We start from the raw sequence: 22,562 nt of genomic DNA on the forward strand, positions 1-22,562 counted from the left end.
TTACTATTTTTTCTCTACTCATCTGAGGGCAGTCATTGTTCACGGTTTAATCTGACCTGTTGAGTTCAATGTATTCAATGACAGAATTGAGGATATGCCAAAAAATCCTAACCTACTGTCCTTACTTCAAAAACAAAGGCTTACAATATTTTCTTATTAATCAACAGATTTTATTTACAGAAAAAAAGAATACCGGTGGACTGTTTTCATACCATTCAGTGAGCAGGTAACCATTTTTCCAGTCAATAGAAATAATGAATATACATGGAACTGAAAATACTTTTCAAACCAAAAACAAATATTGACAAATATTGTTCAGTTATCTCCCCATTCCCTTACCCCCAATCTCCCCTCACCCTCTACCTCCCCACAACCCCTTCGAACACAATTCCCCTCAGCACAGACTACCGAACTGACAACTCCAATGCACCCCCCCCCCCCCCCCCTATTATTTTCTGAAATAAATGCCATGGGGAGGAAGTCAATCGTTGTGTCTTATAACATTAGATTGTGACAAACAGGAAGAAAAAGAAGCTAAAAGAGCCATGTAGCCAGAGAGTCAGTAGTAGTAGCGACATGGTTTACATATGTTTGATACGTTCCATTGATTCCATTCCAATGATACTGTCCTCCTATAGCTCCTCCCACCAGCCTCCACTGTAGTAGGCTGATGTCAGGAAAACATTCAAATAAGATAAGACATGAGAATAAAATATATCCCTAAAACTATAGAAAATGATGGAATTCCTGTCCCCGCCATCCCTACTGCTCTCCAAGCCTACTTTAGGGTCTCTACATCGACAGCGGTTGCAACAGTTAAACGTGATGGCAGGCTCAGATTAATTGTTTAGTCATTATATTGTTACTTGTATTTAATGTTCAAGTCAGAGATGTGGTTTAGCAGGAGCTAGGTTGTTGTTTTGCTAGTAGGCCTTCTATAGAGGAATGAGTCCATCTATAGTCTGTCTCAAAGGGTGTGTCTACCTGGGGTTAATCAGCTGCTTTCAATAAACAACCAGCATCACGAGCGACAACAAAGTTAAAAGAAAAGTAAAAAGTTAGGCAAATCTTGGACAATAAATCTTACCCTCCCCTATGAAACAGACATGGGATAGACACTTATTTCTTTATATATTTTTTTGTACGAAGCTCATTAAAGCGGATGTTGCTGGTTTCCTCCAAAATGAATGGAAAAAGAACCAGGTGGTGAGTCAGATCTGCCGATGCATCTGAACAGTAGTGAATTATGACAAAGACGACAAGTCAGGCTTTTCAATTTCTCTTATGAGCATTTATATCAAATTCACTGGTCTTTTTTTCACTTTTTTTTTTTATTACATCCCCCCTCCAATATGGTGTCCTTTAAATGCACATGAATTAGGTAGAAGAAGAGGTCTTGGCAGAAGATGAGGAATGTGTGTTCACACTGACTTCCCGCTTGGTTTCTCTCCGCTTTTTTCACCTTTTCTACACTTCTATGTTGTTCTGAGCGTAAAGCCTGGTCCATGTCCGGGCTGCAACACAAAATAAGGGAGAGAGATGAGCTCAGAAAGCAAGTGTAGTGAGTCAGTTATTGTGAGTTATTTATTAGTGAGTTATTTATTGTTTTTTTGCTAGAATCCGTGAGTCTTCAAGTTGTAACTTCATCACATTTGTACTTGCTTTGCAGGATAGGCCACAGGGTAAAAAAGCTACAATATACAAATTAAATGTTTATATCAAAAGAAGTCATGAGTTCATAAGGTGTAGCATCTAAAGTTACCAGTAAGATAGAGCATCAGCACCAATATTAATCAGTGTTGGATTGGCTGAACAGTAGGCTGCATTGAGAAACTGAGCTACTGTGTAAAATTTGAACAAGGTTTTGTTCACTGGGCACCAAACACACAAGAACATGGACTGAAATAGGGAGAAACCTTTCTGTTGTGTGCCATAACGAACATGACTGAGGCAAGTGGGTGTGGTGAGTGAGTAGGAGTGCATTTGAGGAGTTCACCGCTCAGAGCCAGGCTTCATCAAGACTCACCTGTCTCTATGGCTTGAGCTTCATTGGATTTCCACTGCTCCGCAACGTCATTCGCTAGAGGATCATCAGGGTTAGGAGCGCTTAGTAATGCCTGGATTGATAGCAGGACTGTGCGGATCTGTAAGGCTGGAGACCATTTATCTGTGGAAGGAGATTTTATAAGAAAACAAAAAAGTACAAATGAGGGGGAGAAAGTGAGTGATAAAGGGAGGAGAAAAAGGGGAGAGAGGGAGGAAGAGAAGTTTGAGCCATGTATCCATTTTGAGCGATGGGGGCATGTCGCAGCAATGGGATATGCGGCTTGAGTGGGAGGTCAAAAGTTGAATCTGAGAAGCCCTTGATCTTTTGGGCGAGATTAAAAAGGAAAATCCCTCATAGCGCTCGCAGGTCAAACATGATTCTAATGCAGTGGGTATATGGCAGGATACAATTCCCAGGCCTGATCCACTAACGAGCCTGAACTCACTGATGTGTATGACAGACATACAGAGAAGCTGCAGCGGTGTGACAGACAGTTAAAGACGTCTCATCTCCCCTGTATCCGTTAGGACTGAGCGATAAGGCCGAAATATCATATCACAATATTTTTCTAAATGTTGATGCTATTTGATGTTTTTGAATAATACAAGTTCAAATATTGCTTTGTGAGTAGTGCATGACCCTAGAGTGGCAACACATACATTCTAAGCAATTTCGAAATGAGTCTTTCTCCATTCTGCACTCATTTGAGATCCTTTCCACACTGCCACGTAGAGCTGCACAATTTAGGCAAAAAATAATAATCCGTGTTATTTTTAACCAAATATTGCAATTGTAATTTAACTTTGATCAAAACACTTGGGTGAACTGTTGAAATGATGTAAATAGAATAGTTATTATAATTTTATCCACCTCATTTTTTTAACACTTAAAATACGCACGCCAAAAGTGGAAACTATGGACAACTTCCTCAGTGCTCCTGCATTATCATAATTCATATGCAACGCCACAAGAAATTAGCTGATACATCGTGTCAAAATACACCATATTACGGTCCTGCTAATGTGACCTCATAAATGGTCTTGTGTTAACACTTGAATAATAGGCAGCGTGCAGAAGGATGTGTTGATCAGTGGATTGACAGGTGTAGGACTGTAGAACAATAAACAAGCTTTCCTCTAGTGTGGATGCTTTTATAGTTATGTAGCATATAGTATTTCATTATAGTTACCTTTAGTTATTGGCTTGGTGGATGGCCCGGGCCTTAACTCTTGACAACACAACTAACGTTATCATCACAACAGAAATAGCCTACTAGTAAGTCTAGCTTTAGTTAGCGAACTTAAATGAAATATAAAAACAACACATACTTATTTACTTGACTTTTATACTCTATAAAATTGACTCAAATAATTTACTCTGGCAAGTTTTCCACTGCCAGGCTTCTGTAGGGAAGTAAAGTGGAACCCGAATCCCTCACTTCCTGTTGTTTGACTGTGCCCATAGCAACATTCGAAAATGAGGTAGATAGTATATAATAGCGGGCACTTTGAATACAGTCCTGTTTGACATGATAAAGATTGAAAAACCCAGGGCGGCGTTATTATGATAGGGTAGGAACTCATTGGTCAGTGTTTCCTAGGGGACCCTATAATCTTCGGCTACATTAACTGTTTTCTATTAGCTACTTAATGAAGCTAACATATTCATGCTTAGCCTATTCCTCTTTTATTTAGAAGATACTTTTGCACCCCCCCAAAATGTGGATTTATGTATCAGGCTGTATTAGTTAGCTACGTTGGCTCTGACTCAGTACATTTATTAGTTAGCTAGCCAGCTAACTAGCAATAAACATTAGCTGCTAAAACGATTTGTTAGCCACAACTTGCTAGGAAAAGACAAACTAGCTGTTTGCAGACAGTAAGATACACAAACTAAGTGCAATTATATAACCCTTGTGTATTTGTACTAAGAAGCAAAGCAGAAAATCTGCATCGTTGTCATCAACATGTTGCATGGTCTGCATTGACCATGCAGACTGAATACAAGTGGATGAGCAACTACTGCCAGCCTTCTGCGCTGCTTGAGTGGCAGGAGGCGGGGCTTGATCTGTGTGGAAAGCGGCATGGAGAGAGCAAGACAATGTGTAACTGCAGCCCGGGTCATTCCTGCATGCGTCTATTCCTGAGATTTCTCGCCCCCGCCTCCCAGAGTCCTCCTTACTAGCTAGCAGGGTTGACACCGGTAGACAGCGTCCTTTGTTTTCGCCTGCTCTCACACCTGCTCTCACCATTGTTAACAGAACTGTGGGAAAACAGTGTCCGACAGGCGACCGCGAAGGACACTATAAACCATTCGCCAGCACAGCAGGCTGGGGCGATGCCGTATACTAGCTAACTAGTTAGCACACGGTGTAGCCCCCACCTGCTATGCTGGCGGTAGGCCTGCTGTGTACTGGCCTAGCTTGCTAAACTAGCACAGTTTCCTTTGCTCTCGCCTGCCGAACACCTGCCCTTGCGTGGCTAACAGAATTACGTGAAAACACTGCCCGACAGGCGGGTACGAAGGACACTGTCTACCGGTGTACAGCTAGCTAGATACCGTTTTCGCCCCCCACACTTCTACTGTGGGGTTTATTGGCTGCTGGCACCAATGTTATTGTGCATTAATGTCATATACTGTACTGGGGCACCCCTACCTCCTGCCTGTCCTAGTTTAAATATGTTACAAAGATGGGTTACTGCATGCAGGAATGCCCCGAATTGCAGGCTGCAATTGCACGCTTCGGGAGAGCGGAGAGAGACGACTTAAGCAGCGAGAAAACTATAAAAACAGACGCTACACACGGCAGAGTAGCATATCACATTCAACAAACCAAACATTGAAATACTGTTATAGAAGGAAAGGTAAAAACCAAAACCGATGCGTGCATCAATACCGGATTTGGTCAAATACTGTATACTGCCCAGGCCTAGCTATCTGTTATCAGTCAGATGATGATATGATTAACTGGATTGTACATAAATACTTTCGATAATAAAACAGGTCAAATATATTTTTGATATTTCCAGAAAAGGGTAGATGTCTCTAAATGTCAGACCTAGAATCAGATAATCCCTTCCTAACACTAACCTATTACATGCAGACCACACCAATCGCGTCGAATAAATAAAATGTAAACATGCGTTATTCAATTATTGCGCCAACAAGCATCTGCGTTGCCAAGCGCTAAAATAGAAGTCAGTTCTATTTGTGACGCTGAACGGGGTGCAAGTCCTGCCTCCCATCTCCTCATTGGTTTGTAGAAGCAGATACCCATGTGAGTGATTGAAAGATTAACTGAGTTTGGTCGGTTGTTGTGGTAACTATGAAAGTTAGACGCCAATCGCCACAAAGTCCAAAGAAGAAAAAGCCTGGAAGGAGGAGAGATGACAAGAAACGATTCGGATGACCATTTTGTGTGTGGATTAATTGAGTACATTTCAGGTAACATAACAGTTCAACGTTTCTAAGGTCTTCGAAAGCCAAGTTAACAAACAGATTACCGACCATTTCGAATCCCACCGTACCTTCTCCGCTATGCAATCTGGTTTCAGAGCTGGTCATGGGTGCACCTCAGCCACGCTCAAGGTCCTAAACGGCATCATAACCGCCATCGATAAGAGACATTACTGTGCAGCCGTATTCATCGACCTGGCCAAGGCTTTCGACTCTGTCAATCACCACATTCTTATTGGCAGACTCGACAGCCTTGCTTTCTCAAATGATTGCCTCGCCTGGTTTACCAACTACTTCTCAGACAGAGTTCAGTGTGTCAAATCGGAGGGCCTGTTGTCTGGACCTCTGGCTGTCTATGGGGGTGCCACAGGGTTCAATCCTCGGGTCGACTCTCTTCTCTGGAAACATCAATGATGTTGCTCTTGCTGCTGGTGATTCTCTGGTACACCTCTACGCAGACGACACCATTCTGTATACTTCTGGCCCCTCTTTGGACACTTAACTAACCTCCAGACGAGCTTCAATGCCATACAACTCACCTTCCATGGCCTCCACCTGCTCTAAAACGCAGGGAAAGCTAAATGCATGCTATTCAACCGATCACTGCCTGCACCTGCTCGCCAGTCCAGCATCACTACTCTGGACGGCTCTGACTTAGAATACGTGGACAACTACAAATACCTAGGTGTCTGGTTAGACTGTAAACTCTCCTTCCAGACTCATATTAAGCATCTCTAATCCAAAATTAAATCTAGAATTGGCTTCCTATTTCGCAACAAAGCATCCTTCACTCATGCTGCCAAACATACCCTCGTAAAACTGACCATCCTACCGATCCTCGACTTCAGTGATGTCATCTATAAAATAGCCACCAACACTCTACTCAACAAACTGGATGCAGTCTATCACAGTGCCAAACCCACTGGCTACAGGTTATCTACAAGTCTCTGCTAGGTAAAGCCCCGCCTTATCTCAGCTCACTGGTCACCATAGCAGCACCCACTTGTAGCACGCGCTCCAGCAGGTATATCTCACTGGTCACCACCAAAGCCAATTCCTCCTTTGGTTGTCTTTCCTTCCAGTTCTCTGCTGCCAATGACTGGAACGAACTGCAAAAATCTCTGAAGCTGGAGACTCACATCTCCCTCACTAGCTTTAAGCACCAGCTGTCAGAGCAGCTCACAGATCACTGCGCATAGCCCATCTACCTACCTATCTCCATACAGAATTTATTTATCTTGCTCCTTTGCACCTCAGTATCTCTACTTGCACATTCATCTTCTGCACATCTACCATTCCAGTGTTAAATTGCTATATTGTAATTACTTCGCCACCATGGCCTATTTATTGCCTTAACTCCCTTATCTTACCTCCTTTGCACTCACTGTATATAGACTTTTTGTTTTACTGTATTATTGACTATGTTTTGTTTATTCCATGTGTAACTCTGTTGTTGTATGTGTCGAATTGCTATGCTTTATCTTGGCCAGGTCGCAGTTGCAAATGACAACTTGTTCTCAACTAGCCTACCTGGTTAAATAAAGGTTAAATAAAAACTTAAAAAACGTTTATATCCCAGGACAAAATAGCTAGCAACAGCAAGTTAGCTAAATAGGTCAAATTAGCTAGCAACTGCAAACTTGCTAACTAAATTACCATAAAATGTTTAATGCTTTTGACCTGTCCCCAAAGTAATATAATTGGTTCAGAGTTTGTTTTGATATTTCAACCTGTGTGTCGTGATCGCGTTTGGTGTGGGGGGACAAAATCAATTTGCGCACGGCCGGTTTGGGTACAGTGTTAGGGGGATGAAAGGAATCTCTGTCCTTGTATCAGCTGCACCTGCTACCACATTTTTAAAAATGCTTACAGGACATAATTTGCCATGTTTTTGCTAACAACCTGTCTAAATATTATGTGTTCAAGAAGCCATGTTGCATTGACAAATTAACAGTTTTTTCAAAACCTGCCACTTATTTTTTGCAAGGAGCGTGTGTGCGCCTACGTTGAACAATGTAGGAGCGCACAAAGACATTTAGGAGCACAATGATTTTTTTATTTATTTGTAGTAATGGTGCAAGCATGACTGTCATAAATGTGCTCAGTGTATTCTCAGTGGCACTAAGGGGCCAGTGAAGTAATAATTGGAACAACTATCTTGGTGATTTTTATTCTAGGCGCTCCTAAATAAAAATTCCAGGTCGCACAGCAAAATATTTAGGTGCATATGCAAGTAACGCGGCCCACTGTTGATGAACTTAACCTGAACAGAAACAACAGTGAAACAGCTAAATCAGTTTGGATGTCAGGCTACCATGTCGGTGTAAAATGACGCAAGTCAAGCGGCCCTTACCTTTCAATATGTCTAGACATATTCTTCCCAGCTTGTCTACGTTGGGGTGGTATATTTTGGTCATAAAGCGTACTTTGGGAGCTGCCATGGGGTATTCCTCGGGAAGAAAGAGTTCGAGTTTAAACGTGCCGCCTTCAAAGGGCGAGTCCTGGGGCCCGGCGATGACCACATGGAAGTAGCGGGCGTTACCTTCGTCAGGCTCCGCCTTGATGCCTGGGACAGGCTCCGCCATCAAACGCTGAGTCTCCTGACAAACGACATACATACAAACAGAGTTAGGCCTAGATGCAAATCTTGTGGTGATAACCATTGTTCAGCAGGCACATTCGTACGTTTGTTCCACTGCTTACTCATCCCTTACAATACTAAGAAAATCGACCAGAACATTTTAATTTCAGTGTTAGGACTGATCAATCTTTCAAAGACATTACCTACAACCCAAAACATCTAACCTATCCTGGCCCACGCCTCCTACGAGGCAGCTAGCAGTGCGTCACTACGCTTAGTGGCTCTATAGTTGGCTGCAATACAGTCTAAAGCAGAATATCAGGCAGCTAAGTCGACATTTTTGTTTTCTGATGCAAAACTTTCCAAAATGTTTTCCTAATGAATACAACCCAGGTGACAACTAGGGCCTCCACTGTAGTAGGCTGATGTCAGGAAAACATTCAAATAAGATAAGACATGAGAATAAAATATATCCCTAAAACTATAGAAAATTATGGAATTCCTGTCCCCGCCATCCCTACCGCTCTCCCACACAAAGGCACCTCAGATTTTTTAACCACCAAAATATTTTGGGGCGCAAAGATTACACCAACAAAACATAACAAAAGATGTGCATGCTATGTAATGTTTTGAAAACAATATATGTATTACTAGTAAGAAGTAACTAACGTGGTATATTGAATAATACATTTTTTGTGACCAGAGTCTTTTAACCAAAATGTCACAGATGAGACAAAAATGTTCACCTGCCCTTTTAAGGCTGGGAGGTTACCGTGGTAGCGCGACTGGAGTCATGTTTCTACCTGTGAGATTGAGTCTTACTAGTAGAAGCGTTGTCTTCTCTTCCCTAGCATTTGAAACTCAAAAACAGAAAAACAACCTAGTTTATGAACAAAATGTAAATAGCCAAGAAACAAAGTCTCACATCAGTAGACTTTCGTTTCAAGTAAATTAGAGCTAATTTTATACCAGTGCACAGCTCTTTAATAAGTGCGCACAGACACCAGCCAGGCACACCAGCCAGGCACACCAGCCAGGCACACCAGCCAGGCAGTGTTGCAGCGCAAGGTGGGATAGGCTATATAGGATTCGTAGTTTGTGCGATTAATTTACCAGCCATGAAACAAAAACGGGGGAACTACTTTGAAAACTGCTACTGCAGCATTTATTTACTGTAAACGTGATCATACTTGACTATTTTTACAAAACAAATGTGAGTGAAATGCTCACACTGTGGTGCCCCTACCCCCGCCAACGTGGCTGGTGAAATAAACATTTTACACGCCAATGACAAAATCGACAGGTGGTGGGTGTTAATTTTAGGCCCTGGCTCAACATGACTGAGCATAAGCAATCTGATACGGCCTTATGGTAACGCAAGAGGCAGGGTGACACCTGTGACAGGTGCAGCAACAAAGATGGACTCTTACAGGACTAGGCCTCTTCATTAGCCTACTAATTTTCCCATAGTAGCCTAAAATACCAATAAAGTGCATTCGGGAAATATTCAGACCCGTGACATTTTCCACATTTTGTTACTTTACAGCACCGAATATTTTTTTCCCCTCATCCATCTACAAACAATACCCCAAAATGACAAAGCAAAAACCATTTAGAAAGTCTTGCAAATGTATAAAAATAAAACACCTTGTTTACATATGTATTCAGACCATTTTCTATGAGACTCGAAATTGAGCTCACGTGCATCCTGTTTCCATTGATCATCCTTGAGATGTTTCTACAACTTGATTTACCACCTGTTGTATATTCAATTCATGTTACATGATTTGGAAAGGCACACACCTGTCTATATAAGGTCCCACAGTTGTCAGTGCATGTCAGAGCAAAAACCTGGGGAAGGGTACCAAATAATGTCTACAGCAGTGAAGGTCCCCAAGAACACAGTGGCCTCCATCATTCTTAAAAATAGAAGTTTGTAGTTTCAAAGACTCTCCCTAGAGCTGTCTGCCCGGCCAAACTGAGCAATCGGGAGAGAAGGGCCATGGTCAGGGAGGTGACCAAGAACCCGATGGTCACTCTGATATGGCTCCAGAATTCTTCTGTGGAGATGGGAGAAACTTCCAGAAGGACAACCATCTCTGCAGCACTTCTCAGTAAAAGGCACATGACAGCCCGCTTGTAGATTGCCAAAAGGCACCTAAAGGACTCTAACCATGAACAACAAGATTCTTTGGTCTGATGAAACCAAGATTGAACTCTTTGGCCTGAATGCCAAGTGTTATGTCTGGAGGAAACCTGGCACCATCCCTACGGGGAAGCATGGTGGTGGCAGCATCATGCTGTGGGGATGTTTTTCAGCGGCAGGGACTGGGAGACCAAGGGAAAGATGAACGGAGCAAAGTACAGAAAGATCATTGAGCACTCTGGAGCAGGTTCCATGGACTAGTGCGAAGGTTCACCTTCCAACAGGACAACGACCCTAAGCACACAGCCAAGACAATGCAGGAGTGGCTTCGGGACAAGTCTCTGAATGTCCTTGAGTGGTCCAGCCAGAGCCCGGACTTGAACCCGATCAAACATCTCCGGAGAGACCTCAAAATAGCTGTGCAGCAACACTCCCCATCTAACCTGACAGAGCTTGAGAGGATCTGCAGAGAACCTCCCCAAATACAGGTGTGCCAAGCTTGTAGCGTCATACCCAAGAAGACTCAAGGCTGCGATCGCTGCCAATGGTGCGTCAAAGTACTGAGTAAAGGGTCTGAATACTTACATAAATATGATATTTCCATTTGCAGAAATTTCTACAAAACTGTTTTTGCTTTGTGTAGATTGAGGCCACTGTGTTCCTGAGGACCTTCAATGCTGCAGAATTTTTTTTGTACCCTTCCCCAGATCTGTGCCTTGACACAATCCTGTCTCAGAGCTCTACGGACAATTCCTTCGACCTATTATTAGCTAACTAGCCTGCTACTGTAGGCCACTTTGTAGGCTAACTCAAGTTGGTAGCTAGGTAACTTTACACTGTATAGCTAAGTTAATCAAATATAATCAGCTAGCTAAAAGGAAGCTATCTTGATGTAATCATTGTACATTTAAAACAGTCTCCAAATGCATTGGATAACAGCCATGGAAGAGGATGAAATTGCAGCTCCAGCTGTCAGTAAAGGGAGCGTATAGCCTACTGGATAGCCTAGGCAAGGGTTTCTCAAACCTGGTCCTGGGGCACGTTTTGGTTTTTGCCTCAGCACTACACAGCTGATTCAAATAACCAACTCATCTTCAAGCTTTGATTATTTGAATCAGCTGTGTAGTGCTAGGGTCAAAAACCAAAATGTGAACCCAGGGGGGACCCAGGATCGAGTTTGGGAAACCAAAGGTTAGCTACTGGATAGGGCAGGTAACTTTGTGGGAGGACATTATGAAAATATTCTCTAGTTCCAGTCCCTCTCTTTGAGGACAGATATTAGCAACATAATATAACAGTGCTGTATAATGAAGCCTGTTTCTCTGTGATGTTTTCTTTCCTCCGATATGAAAAGCTGTGAAAGCCTGTTTGCAGATGAAGAGAGGTCCCAGTGAATATCCCAAGAAAGCTTGGGTATATCCTATATGCCATGGGTTATATGTGTAGGTCTACCTATGTTAGCAAACATTGTATACAAAAATACAGTTAAACATCAAACACAATGTATAAACCTACTACAATTGGAGCATGCCAACCCTGCTGGAGGTCCTCTGAATGTGCAGGGTTCTGTTTCAGCCCAGCAATAACACATCTGATTCAACTTATCAAATCTAATGAGTTGATAATCAAGTGTGCTATTGTTGGGCTGGAATAGAAGTCTGCTCACCCAGTAGATAGGGATCAGTGGAGCAAGGTTGGCCACCACTGGTATGGAGTTTTTCTTCACCTGAAATGATGCTTCAGTAATAATAGTGTAATAGTTACTACTCAATGTTCTTTTGTTGTTTAGACTACATACGAGTTAACTTGTTTGTACATTTTGAAGTGTTGATTCTTTGATGTGTTTAAACTGTTTTAATTGTTAAACTAGTATTCAAATTGAACTAGTGTCGATGATCACAATCCTGCAATAAAGAGGGTAAGGGGTTCTGTCTCTAATGTGCATGTGTTGTATTCTCAAAAATGAACATTTCCTTGATGTCTAGTTGTAAGATCTCCAATCGGTTTAATTTAATTTTCACGCTCTCTCATATCAGCTACAGTACCAGTCAAAAGTTTGGACACCTTATCATTCAAGGTTTTTTCTTTATTTTTTTACTATTTTCTACATTGTAGAATAATAATGAAGACATCAAAACTATGAAACAACACATAAGGAATCATGTAGCAACCAAAAGTGTTAAATAAATTTAAAAAAAAATATATATATATATATATATATATATATATATATATATATATATATATATATTTGAGATTCTTCAGTAGCCACCCTTTGCCTTGATGACAGCTTTGTACACCCTTGGCATTCTCTCAACCAGGTAGTCACCTGGAATGCATTTCAATTAACAGGTGTACCTTGTTAAAAGTTCATTTGTAGAATTTATTTCCTTCTTAATGCATTTGAGTCAATCAGCTGTGTTGTGACAAGGTAGGGGTGGTATACAGAACATAGCCCTATTTGGTAAAAGACGAAGTCCATATTATTGCAAGAACAGCTTAAATAAGCAAAGAGAAACGACAGTCCATCATTAATTTAAGACATGAAGGTCAGGCAATCTGGAAAATTACAAGAACTTGGAAAGTTTCTTCAAGTACAGTCGCAACAACCATCAAGCGCTATGATGAAACTGTCTCATGAGGACCGCCACAGGAAAGGAAGACCCAGAGTTACCTCTGCTGCAGAGGATACATTCATTAGAATAACTGTACCTCAGATTTCAGCCCAAATAAAAGGAACAGACGCATCTCAACATCAACTGTTCAGAAGAGAGTGCAAAACAAACGGTACTAAAAGGACACCAATAAGAAGAGATACTTGCTTGGACCAAGAAACACGAGCAATGGACAAATAGACCGGTGGAAATCTGTCTGAGGAGTCCAAATTTGAGATTTTTGGTTCAATCCATCGTGTCTTTGTGAGACACAGAGTAGGTGAAGGAATGATCTCTGCATGTGCGGTTACTACCATGAAGCATGGAGGAGGTGATGTGATGGTGCTTTGCTGGTGACACTGTCATTTATTTAGAATTCAAGGCACACTTAACCAGCATGGCTACCACAGCGATTCACCTTCCCATGTGGTTTGCGCTTAGTGGGACTATCATTTGTTTTCAACAGGACAATGATCCAAAACACACCTCCAGGCTGTGTAAGGGCTATTTGACCAAGAATGAGAGTGATGGAGTGCTGCATCAGATGACCTGGCCTCCACAATCACCCGACCTCAACCCAACAGATGGTTGCAGCCAACAAGTGCTCAGCATGTGGGAACTCCTTCAAGCTGGTTGAGAGAATCAAGGCAACGGGTGGCTATATACAGTGCCTTGCGAAAGTATTCGGCCCCATTGAACTTTGCGACCTTTTGCCACATTTCAGGCTTCAAACATAAAGATATAAAACTGTATTTTTTTGTGAAGAATCAACAACAAGTGGGACACAATCATGAAGTGGAACGACATTTATTGGATATTTCAAACTTATTTAACAAATCAAAAACTGAAAAATTGGGCGTGCAAAATTATTCAGCCCCTTTACTTTCAGTGCAGCAAACTCTCTCCAGAAGTTCAGTGAGGATCTCTGAATGATCCAATGTTGACCTAAATGACTAATGATGATAAATACAATCCACCTGTGTGTAATCAAGTCTCCGTATAAATGCACCTGCACTGTGATAGTCTCAGAGGTCCGTTAAAAGCGCAGAGAGCATCATGAAGAACAAGGAACACACCAGGCAGGTCCGAGATACTGTTGTGAAGGAGTTTAAAGCCGGATTTGGATACAAAAAGATTTCCCAAGCTTTAAACATCCCAAGGAGCACTGTGCAAGCGATAATATTGAAATGGAAGGAGTATCAGACCACTGCAAATCTACCAAGACCTGGCCGTCCCTCTAAACTTTCAGCTCATACAAGGAGAAGAATGATCAGAGATGCAGCCAAGAGGCCCATGATCACTCTGGATGAACTGCAGAGATCTACAGCTGAGGTGGGAGACTCTGTCCATAGGACAACAATCAGTCGTATATTGCACAAATCTGGCCTTTATGGAAGAGTGGCAAGAAGAAAGCCATTTCTTAAAGATATCCATAAAAAGTGTCGGTTAAAGTTTGCCACAAGCCACCTGGGAGACACACCAAACATGTGGAAGAAGGTGCTCTGGTCAGATGAAACCAAAATTGAACTTTTTGGCAACAATGCAAAACGTTATGTTTGGCGTAAAAGCAACACAGCTGAACACACCAGCCCCACTGTCAAACATGGTGGTGGCAGCATCATGGTTTGGGCCTGCTATTCTTCAGCAGGGACAGGGAAGATGGTTAAAATTGATGGGAAGATGGATGGAGCCAAATAAAGGACCATTCTGGAAGAAAACCTGCAAAAGACCTGAGACTGGGACGGAGATTTGTCTTCCAACAAGACAATGATCCAAAACATAAAGCAAAATCTACAATGGAATGGTTCAAAAATAAACATATCCAGGTGTTAGAATGACCAAGTCAAAGTCCAGACCTGAATCCAATCGAGAATCTGTGGAAAGAACTGAAAACTGCTGTTCACAAATGCTCTCCATCCAACCTCACTGAGCTCGAGCTGTTTTGCAAGGAGGAATGGGAAAAAATGTCAGTCTCTCGATGTGCAAAACTGATAGAGACATACCCCAAGCGACTTACAGCTGTAATCGCAGCAAAAGGTGGCGCTACAAAGTATTAACTTAAGGGGGCTGAATAATTTTGCACGCCCAATTTCAGTTTTTGATTTGTTAAAAAAGTTTGAAATATCCAATAAATGTCGTTCCACTTCATGATTGTGTCCCACTTGTTGTTGATTCTTCACAAAAAAATACAGTTTTATATCTTTATGTTTGAAGCCTGAAATGTGGCAAAAGGTCGCAAAGTTCAAGGGGGCCGAATACTTTCGCAAGGCACTGTATATATAACATTTATTTTGATTTGTTTAACACTTTTTTGGTTACAACATGATTCCATGTGTTATTCCATAGTTTTGATGTCTTCACTATTGTTGTACAATGTAGAAAATACAATACCCTCAACCTCTCCCATCCATTTCTGATGCCCATCCAGTTTGATTTTTATTTGCCATATATTTTTAACTGTGCTGTTTCACAAAAGTTCTTTACTTACATACATTTTACAGACACAACAAATGTAAAATATACTATCTTGTTAGTCCCACCTTTCAGTTTCATTCAACCCCTCCCATCTATATTGGATTTATATTCGCCATATATTGTGCTGTGATGCGTCACAAAAGTTCTGAACCTTTCTATTCTCATTTTCTACAGATTGTAAATTAAATAAATAAATAGTCTTGCTAAAAGTATTATATTATTGATCGATTGACTACGACTTTTCAAATCACCCAGTACTGCTATCTGCAGCGTTAGCTCCAGGTAAATGTTGCAATTCTTCAGCCATTCCTGGACCTGTGACCAAAAACAAGCTACATATGGACAGTACCAAAACAAATGATCTAATAATTCAGTCTCTTCACAGCAAAACCTGCAGAACTGGGAAGGTTGTATCCCCCCCATATATAACATTCAATTGGTTGCAAGAATTTTGTATAATAATTTCAATTGAAAAATTCAAAGTTTTGAATCTGGCATCGTTTTGCTTATCAGTTCATAAACCATGTGCCATGGAATCTGTACATCGAAAAACTCTTGCCAACTATTTTGCAATCTATATGGCACAGCTGTCAATGTTTTGGTCCTTAAAATAAAGTGGTTTATTTTTATATTCATCACAATTTTCTTTAACCAATTTTGGTCTTCAATGCAGGGCCGACAGACAAGTTCCTTAATTTTTTTCCCCCTCCCACAGAAACAGGGTTTATGTGAAACGTTACATACACAGCTGGAAAATATGGACACGGACGTGACAGTGCGCACCGAGGAAGAGGCGCCACGGACAGACAGAGCTGAAATTTCACTACTTGACATGTATAATAAAATCCTGATTGAGACTGAACAAATGAACAACGAAACAGCACAGCAAGTAAGTGAAAGATATAGGTTTTGATTATGTTTTATTGGTAATGGGGACATACGTAAATGCCAACAAAATAACTTTTTGGTCAGTGTGGTGTGCGTGTGTGTAACCTTTACTTCACTAGGCAAGTCAGTTAAGAACAAATTCTTATTTACAATTACGTCCAAACCCGTTGTGCATCGCCCTATGGGACTCCCAATCACGGCCGGATGTGACAGAACCTGGATTCGAAACCAAGGACTGTAGTGACGCCTCTTGCACTGAGATGCATTGCCTTAGACCGCTGCGTCCGTGTGTGTGTTAACTATTTAACTGCACTATAATGCTTAAAAAAGGACACAAATGTTAAATATCGGTTATCTATCATTTTTTTGGCAAGGAAAATATCAGATATCGGACAAAAACGTCATATTGGTGCGTCCCTAGTTACCATACATATAACTTTAACCCATTTTATTTATGAGAGATTCTCCAAAATGTAAATATTCCAGGCATTTAAATAGAAACTCCAGTCGTACTTTATCAAAGGACTTTTTAAAGCCAGCTATGAATACCAGGCCTGGTTTCCCAGTTTTTCATAATGTTCTATTGTTTCCAGTACTTGCCTTATATCTCCAATGTATCGTCCATGTAAAAAAAAAAACTGTCTGATTAGGATTAATAATGTCCGACAATGCCATTTTTAATTCTATGCGCTAAGCATTTTGCTAGTATTTTTGTATCACAACAGTGTAAGAGGCCTCCAATTTTGTAAACGGACTGGATCTTTATATTTACCACATGGATCCTGTTTCAGTTATAATGAAATCAGATGGTGGAGATGGAGGAGACAAACAAAAACATATGCCTTAAGTACTTTACTTACTATTTAAAAATATTGTTTGGTGAATCATGGGTGACTCCGTCATTTGTAACAAGTTAATTATTTTTCGTAGCATTTCCATGATTAAAAAAGAATTGCATTTTATCTCCATATTCCATCCCGTTCGCTTTATTTTTATAATATATTACTCTTGATCTTTTTGAATACGTTCCTCCATTTCTGTTTCCTCTAACTTATTCTGAGCCTCTATGGTACCGTTTTAATTGCTATCCATCTGTACTGTTAGTCCTTCCATTTCCTTTGACCTTTGGCATTTTTCCTATTTTGTTGCCTTACAACCTGGAATTAAAATTGATTTTTTTTTGTGGATTTGTATCATTTGATTTACACTACATGCCAACCACTTTGAAGATGCAAAATATATTTTGTGTAACAAACAAGAAATAAGACAAAAAAACAGAACTTGAGATTGCATAACTATTCACCACTCCAAAGTCAATACTTTGTAGAGCCACCTTTTGCAGCAATTACAGCTGCAAGTCTCCTGGGGTATGTCTCTATAAGCTTGGCACATCTAGCCACTGGGATTTTTGTCCATTCTTCAAGGCAAAACTGCTCCAGCTCCTTCAAGTCGGATGGGTTCCGCTGGTGTACAGCAATCTTTAAGTCATACCACAGATTCTCAATTGGATTGAGGTCTGGGCTTTGACTAGGCCATTCCAAGACATTTAAATGTTTCCCCTTAAACTACATGAGTGTTGCTTTAGCAGTATGCTACGGGTCATTGTTCTGCTGGAAGGTGAATCTCCATCAGTCTAAAATCTCCAGAAGACTGAAACAGGTTTCCTTCAATAATTTCCCTGCATTTAGTGCCATCCATCATTCCTTCAATTCTGACCAGTTTGCCTGTTCCTGCCGATGAAAATCATCTCCACAGCCTTATGCCGTCACCCCCATGCTTCACTGTGGGGATGGTGTTCTCGGAGTGATGAGAGGTGTTGGGGTTTGTGCCAGACATAGCATTTTCCTTGATGGCCAAAAAGCTCAATTTTAGTCTCATCTGACCAGAGTACCTTCCATGTTTGGGGAGTCTCCCACATGCCTTTTGGCGAACACCAAACGTGTTTGCATATTTTTTTCTTTAAGCAATGTCTTTTTTTTTCTGGCCACTGTACAGCTTAAAGTGGTCCTATGGACAGATACTCCAATCTCCGCTGTGGAGCTTTGCAGCTCCTTCAGGGTTATCTTTGGTCTCTTTGCTGCCTCTCTGGTTAATGCCCTCCTTGCCTGGTATGTGAGTTTTGGTGGGTGGCCCGCTCTTGGCAGGTTTGTTGTGGTGCCATATTCTTTCCATTTTTTAATAATGAATTTAATGGTGATCAGTGGGATGTTCAAAGTTTCTGATATTTTTTTATAACCCAACCCTGATCTGTACTTCTCCACGACTTTGTCCCTGACCTGTTTGGAGACGACCTTTGTCTTCATGGTGCCGCTTGCTTGGTGGTGCCCCTTGCTTACTGGTGTTACAGACTCTGGGGCCTTTTGGAACAGGTGTATATATACATTGAGATCATGTGACACTTAGATTGCACACAGGAGGACTTTAATTAGGTACCTTCTAAAGGTAATCGGTAGCAACAGATCTGATTTAGGGGCTTCATAGCAAAAGGGTGAATACATATGTATTCACCTCTTCAGTTTTCATTTCACTTTACCAATTTTGACTATTTTATGTATGCCCATCACATGAAATCCAAATAAAAATCTATTTAAATTACAGGATGTAATGCAACAAAATGGTTAAAACGCCAAGGGAATGAATACTTTTGCAAGGCACTGTAGCTGGCACCCCGTTCTTTCTGCAGACATCTTTGAATCTTAATTTGGAGCAGATATTTAAAAGGTTTTGCAGAACCTTATCACATAAATCCTTGAGGGAGATTTTAATGTAATTCCGTTACCACTAAATTAGTTTTTGTAATTTTTTCCGTGGACATTTCTTAAAAGTAGTTATTGTGCATGGAGTTGTATGGTTTGTTAAACTTTGAAATCAATGTTTTTTGTTTGGCATAGATTTTAAAGGTAAGAAAAAATGTATTAAAGTGTAATTCTATTACAGTGCTATTGCCCTAAAGCTACAGATACCTTTGAGAGAAAGACAACTAAGAGGAACAAAAAGAGAGTGGACTATCATCAACCACTGTACATGCTGCTGTTTTTTATTTTTCCTGAATGCACCTCCGAGCGAGATTCCTGAAATGTTTCAGATAACCCACAGACAAAAACACAGTCCAAACACAGACAAGAGAGGCTCCCGGACCAGTCGCACACTCACAGGGGCTCAAGCCCACTGAGAACAGTTCCCAGAACTTCTCAGCCCTCCCGTCTTTTCCAACCACCTCCAACCAATGTTACGTGTTCCCTCTCTTACTCAACCCCTCTCACCACCTGTGTGAATTCCCCTTTCTCTATTAGCACAATTGCATTTATTCAATGACGACTACCAACGACAGAGGACATGAACTTGGGAATATGAAGCACAGCATTCGTGTGGGGCACAATGTTTTTGGAGGTGCACGAAATTTGAAATTTGAAACCAATTGTAGGATAGAAGCCAACTAGTAACAACTGTTTTATAGTTTAAATATACTAGCTACAAGATATTCTGGAATCCACAACCATAGCCTAGACTGTGCTGAAACAGAGAGCCATCAACTTGACAGGGGGATAATGAAAACAAGGCGCTGTGGTCCACGGGCTGAGCAGATGCTGGGCAGAGACAGTCATGACTTCATTGATCTGTGAATGAGTGAAGACAGTCAACCCATGCAAACAAACTGCCTAGACTGGAAGGAGAGACCGGAGAACTAGGCTAGTGAGTGAGAACAAAACAATAATTCTAAACACACAAAGTGATAGTACAATAGCTTAAGTTCTCTGTATATAACTAATAGAATGATGTTCACCTCTGCACCAATCTTACAACTCTCTCCGGACCTGATCTTTATGCTACACCAGCTTTAGGAGTGACAATTGCTGTGTGACAATTTCTCCAAGTGCACTGGGAACATGCTGGAAGTAAGGAACCTCTAGTATACTGGTGCATCTAGGCCTAATCACTTACTCATGTGTATGTCAAATTAAATTGACTATTGATGTCCCACTTCTCGTGTCAGCAAAGCTAGCTAAACGGAAATATTTGCTGCGTCTTGGCCTATAGCCCTGACAGCTGTGGTGTGACATGATGAGCTAGCATTCTTTCTTATCAGATATTTCGTAATGATATACTGTCTAATGTCTATATACACAACATATTAATATTCTGGATTCTGACACATGCTCACTATGATATCTCTACTCTGGATTGTTCATTTGACCAGTTCAGTCTGGTGTAATGGTATTGTATTTGCAAGACATTCTACTGCAGTGTTGGAACTAGCTAGTGGGTAAATCTATGTGAATTAAATTACTTTTTAGGGTTTCCACCCACTCTGCCCAGAGTAAGTGAAAACACGCTTTGGTGATGAAATTGATAAAATACATTATATATGTAGACAAATATGCTTATTCTGTATTGTTTAGTGCGGTCTTTAACATTTCATTACCAGTATATCCAAAAAGTTGAATTTCGTAACCTAATACATCCAAAATAAGCACAGAACACTGTTGACAGAGTGGTGCAGCTTTCTCGCAGTAACCTGAGGATTTTACATGTTGTGGTGGTCGTTTTCAAAATCTTTACCACATGTCACAAAAAGCAAAATTAGCACGACACAAGCTGAATTAAACGCAAATGCATTAATATGAAAAGCGTATACTAAAATATGAAAATACTACATGTCATGTCTCAAAATCTATCTCACCTCTATATTGTTTAATGTCCTGCAGATTCGAGAAGATGAGTTCAACTGGAAAGTGAACCTGCCAGGTAGCCTTCATTCTGGCACAGAATCAAGCCTAATTGACACACTGCTGTGCAATTGTACTTATTTTAGACCACTTTCTCTCTCTGGCCTCCATACAAGGGTCATCATACAAGGCCATCATACAAGGGTAAAAACTCCAATAACATTTGAACAGATTATGAGTGAGACATGGGGGTTGGATGAGTTGGTTTTCTTCAAGGAATATCTACACTTTTTGACAACAACCCTTTTGATTTGAACGAAACCTCCCACACATATTTGCCCATTGTAGAAGCTCAGAAAGGGACTTTTTGGACGAAAATAAGAGCTTGCTGTCAAAAAGTGACTGAATTCAAATGAACTTGCCCTACATAGCTAAGAATTGCACCTGCAATAACACCTGCAATCTATCTGTGTACGAGACCAATAAACTTGTATTCGAAGTGATGACTGGTAAGGGGAATCGAACCGTCCATTTCAATTAAGATCATAAAACTGAGATCCCGCTAATGCCCTGGCCTCTGCCTATAACACCACTTACGGTAGCTAACTAACTTAGCAACAGAGGCCTAACAAGAAATATCTGTCACACAATGGTAACGTTCTAAATGCTAACTCAATAGCCTGCTAAATTGACCCTTTAATACTTAAGCACTAAGTATCTTTATACTCATGAGCAATTTAGCCCAAAATAAAGATTGCAACCGTTTATATTGTGGCAGTTACGGGAGTAGGCTGTCTGACTGTGCATTCATTGCAACACACATGTACGGCTAGCTATAGAGTTTGCTTGCTATATAGTGTTAGCTAGCTATTTGGAAAGGGCGGAATGGGTGACTGGCTGGCTAACGTTTAAGATAACTAACTAGCAAGCTAACGTTATATTGATTGCTAACTCTCTCAGACTCTGGTCAGTATGCTACATTCACTGTGTTTAGTGTATTAACGAATAAACAATCACAAAAAAGACATTTATTTGCCATCTTTTACAGGCGTGGGTGTATTTTTAACCCACCTTTATTCCGTTTATTAGGAAGAGGGTCGAAACGGAAGTAATTTCGCAGCTGAGGCAAATGCAAGCTAAATAAATTACGAACAGCGCGGAGCATTTTAGGATTAGCTAGCTAGGACATAATGAATCTGTCATAGACAACAACAATAGTCTGTGTAATTCGTAAAGCAATGAATAGTTAGTTACCTTAATGATCCTACGGGGCAGTCCTGACATCTTGTCTTTAATGAGGGGTTTAGCTGTGACTCTTCTCTTTCGTTTGCATTGACAGCGAAAGGCGCGCACACACCTCTTCCGGTGTTCTGCTCATTTTGCGTCATGAGACCATCCTGAAAGTGTAAAGTAAATAAATGTAGCTAGTTTGGAAAATGTACTTTTATTATGGTTAATGGGTATGATACGTGACAGTGATTGATTGGACATATCCCAATCTCAAAGTCAGTGATGTTTGTGTAAACATCTGTGATTAATTTCGTTTCATGTTAGTCTTACTGTTGCTGTGAAATAGACATAGGTAGGCTTTGGATCCATCACACAGGCACACTGTCCCTTGATCAATTTCAAAATGTTAATAATTTCT

General features: G+C 40.8%; 1 protein-coding gene across 1 annotated transcript; it reads right to left on the reverse strand.

Moving 5' to 3' along the window:
* Positions 1 to 148: 148 nt before the first annotated feature.
* Positions 149 to 22,280, reverse strand: LOC139406875 (ubiquitin-conjugating enzyme E2 N-like). Its single transcript, XM_071150001.1, has 4 exons — positions 22,169 to 22,280; positions 7,857 to 8,103; positions 2,027 to 2,167; positions 149 to 1,514 (listed from the first exon to the last, which is right to left on the reverse strand). Exons 1-4 carry the CDS (start codon positions 22,196 to 22,198, stop codon positions 1,468 to 1,470), a joined length of 465 nt encoding a protein of 154 aa, XP_071006102.1. The 5' UTR covers positions 22,199 to 22,280; the 3' UTR covers positions 149 to 1,467.
* Between the last annotated feature and the right edge of the window lie 282 nt (positions 22,281 to 22,562).

The sequence above is a fragment of the Oncorhynchus clarkii genome, chromosome 1 (genome assembly GCF_045791955.1).
Source record: "Oncorhynchus clarkii lewisi isolate Uvic-CL-2024 chromosome 1, UVic_Ocla_1.0, whole genome shotgun sequence".
In the NCBI taxonomy this organism is placed as follows: Eukaryota; Metazoa; Chordata; class Actinopteri; order Salmoniformes; family Salmonidae; genus Oncorhynchus; species Oncorhynchus clarkii.

Excerpts from the sequence above, each read along its gene's own strand:
- LOC139406875 (XM_071150001.1), bottom strand. The coding sequence starts at position 22,198 with ATGTCAGGACTGCCCCGTAGGATCATTAAG. Across the intron at positions 8,104-22,168 it reads TGCCCCGTAGGATCATTAAG|GAGACTCAGCGTTTGATGGC; the intron begins GTAACTAACTAT and ends GTCGTTTGTCAG. Across the intron at positions 1,515-2,026 it reads AGCTCAAGCCATAGAGACAG|CCCGGACATGGACCAGGCTT; the intron begins GTGAGTCTTGAT and ends TTTGTGTTGCAG.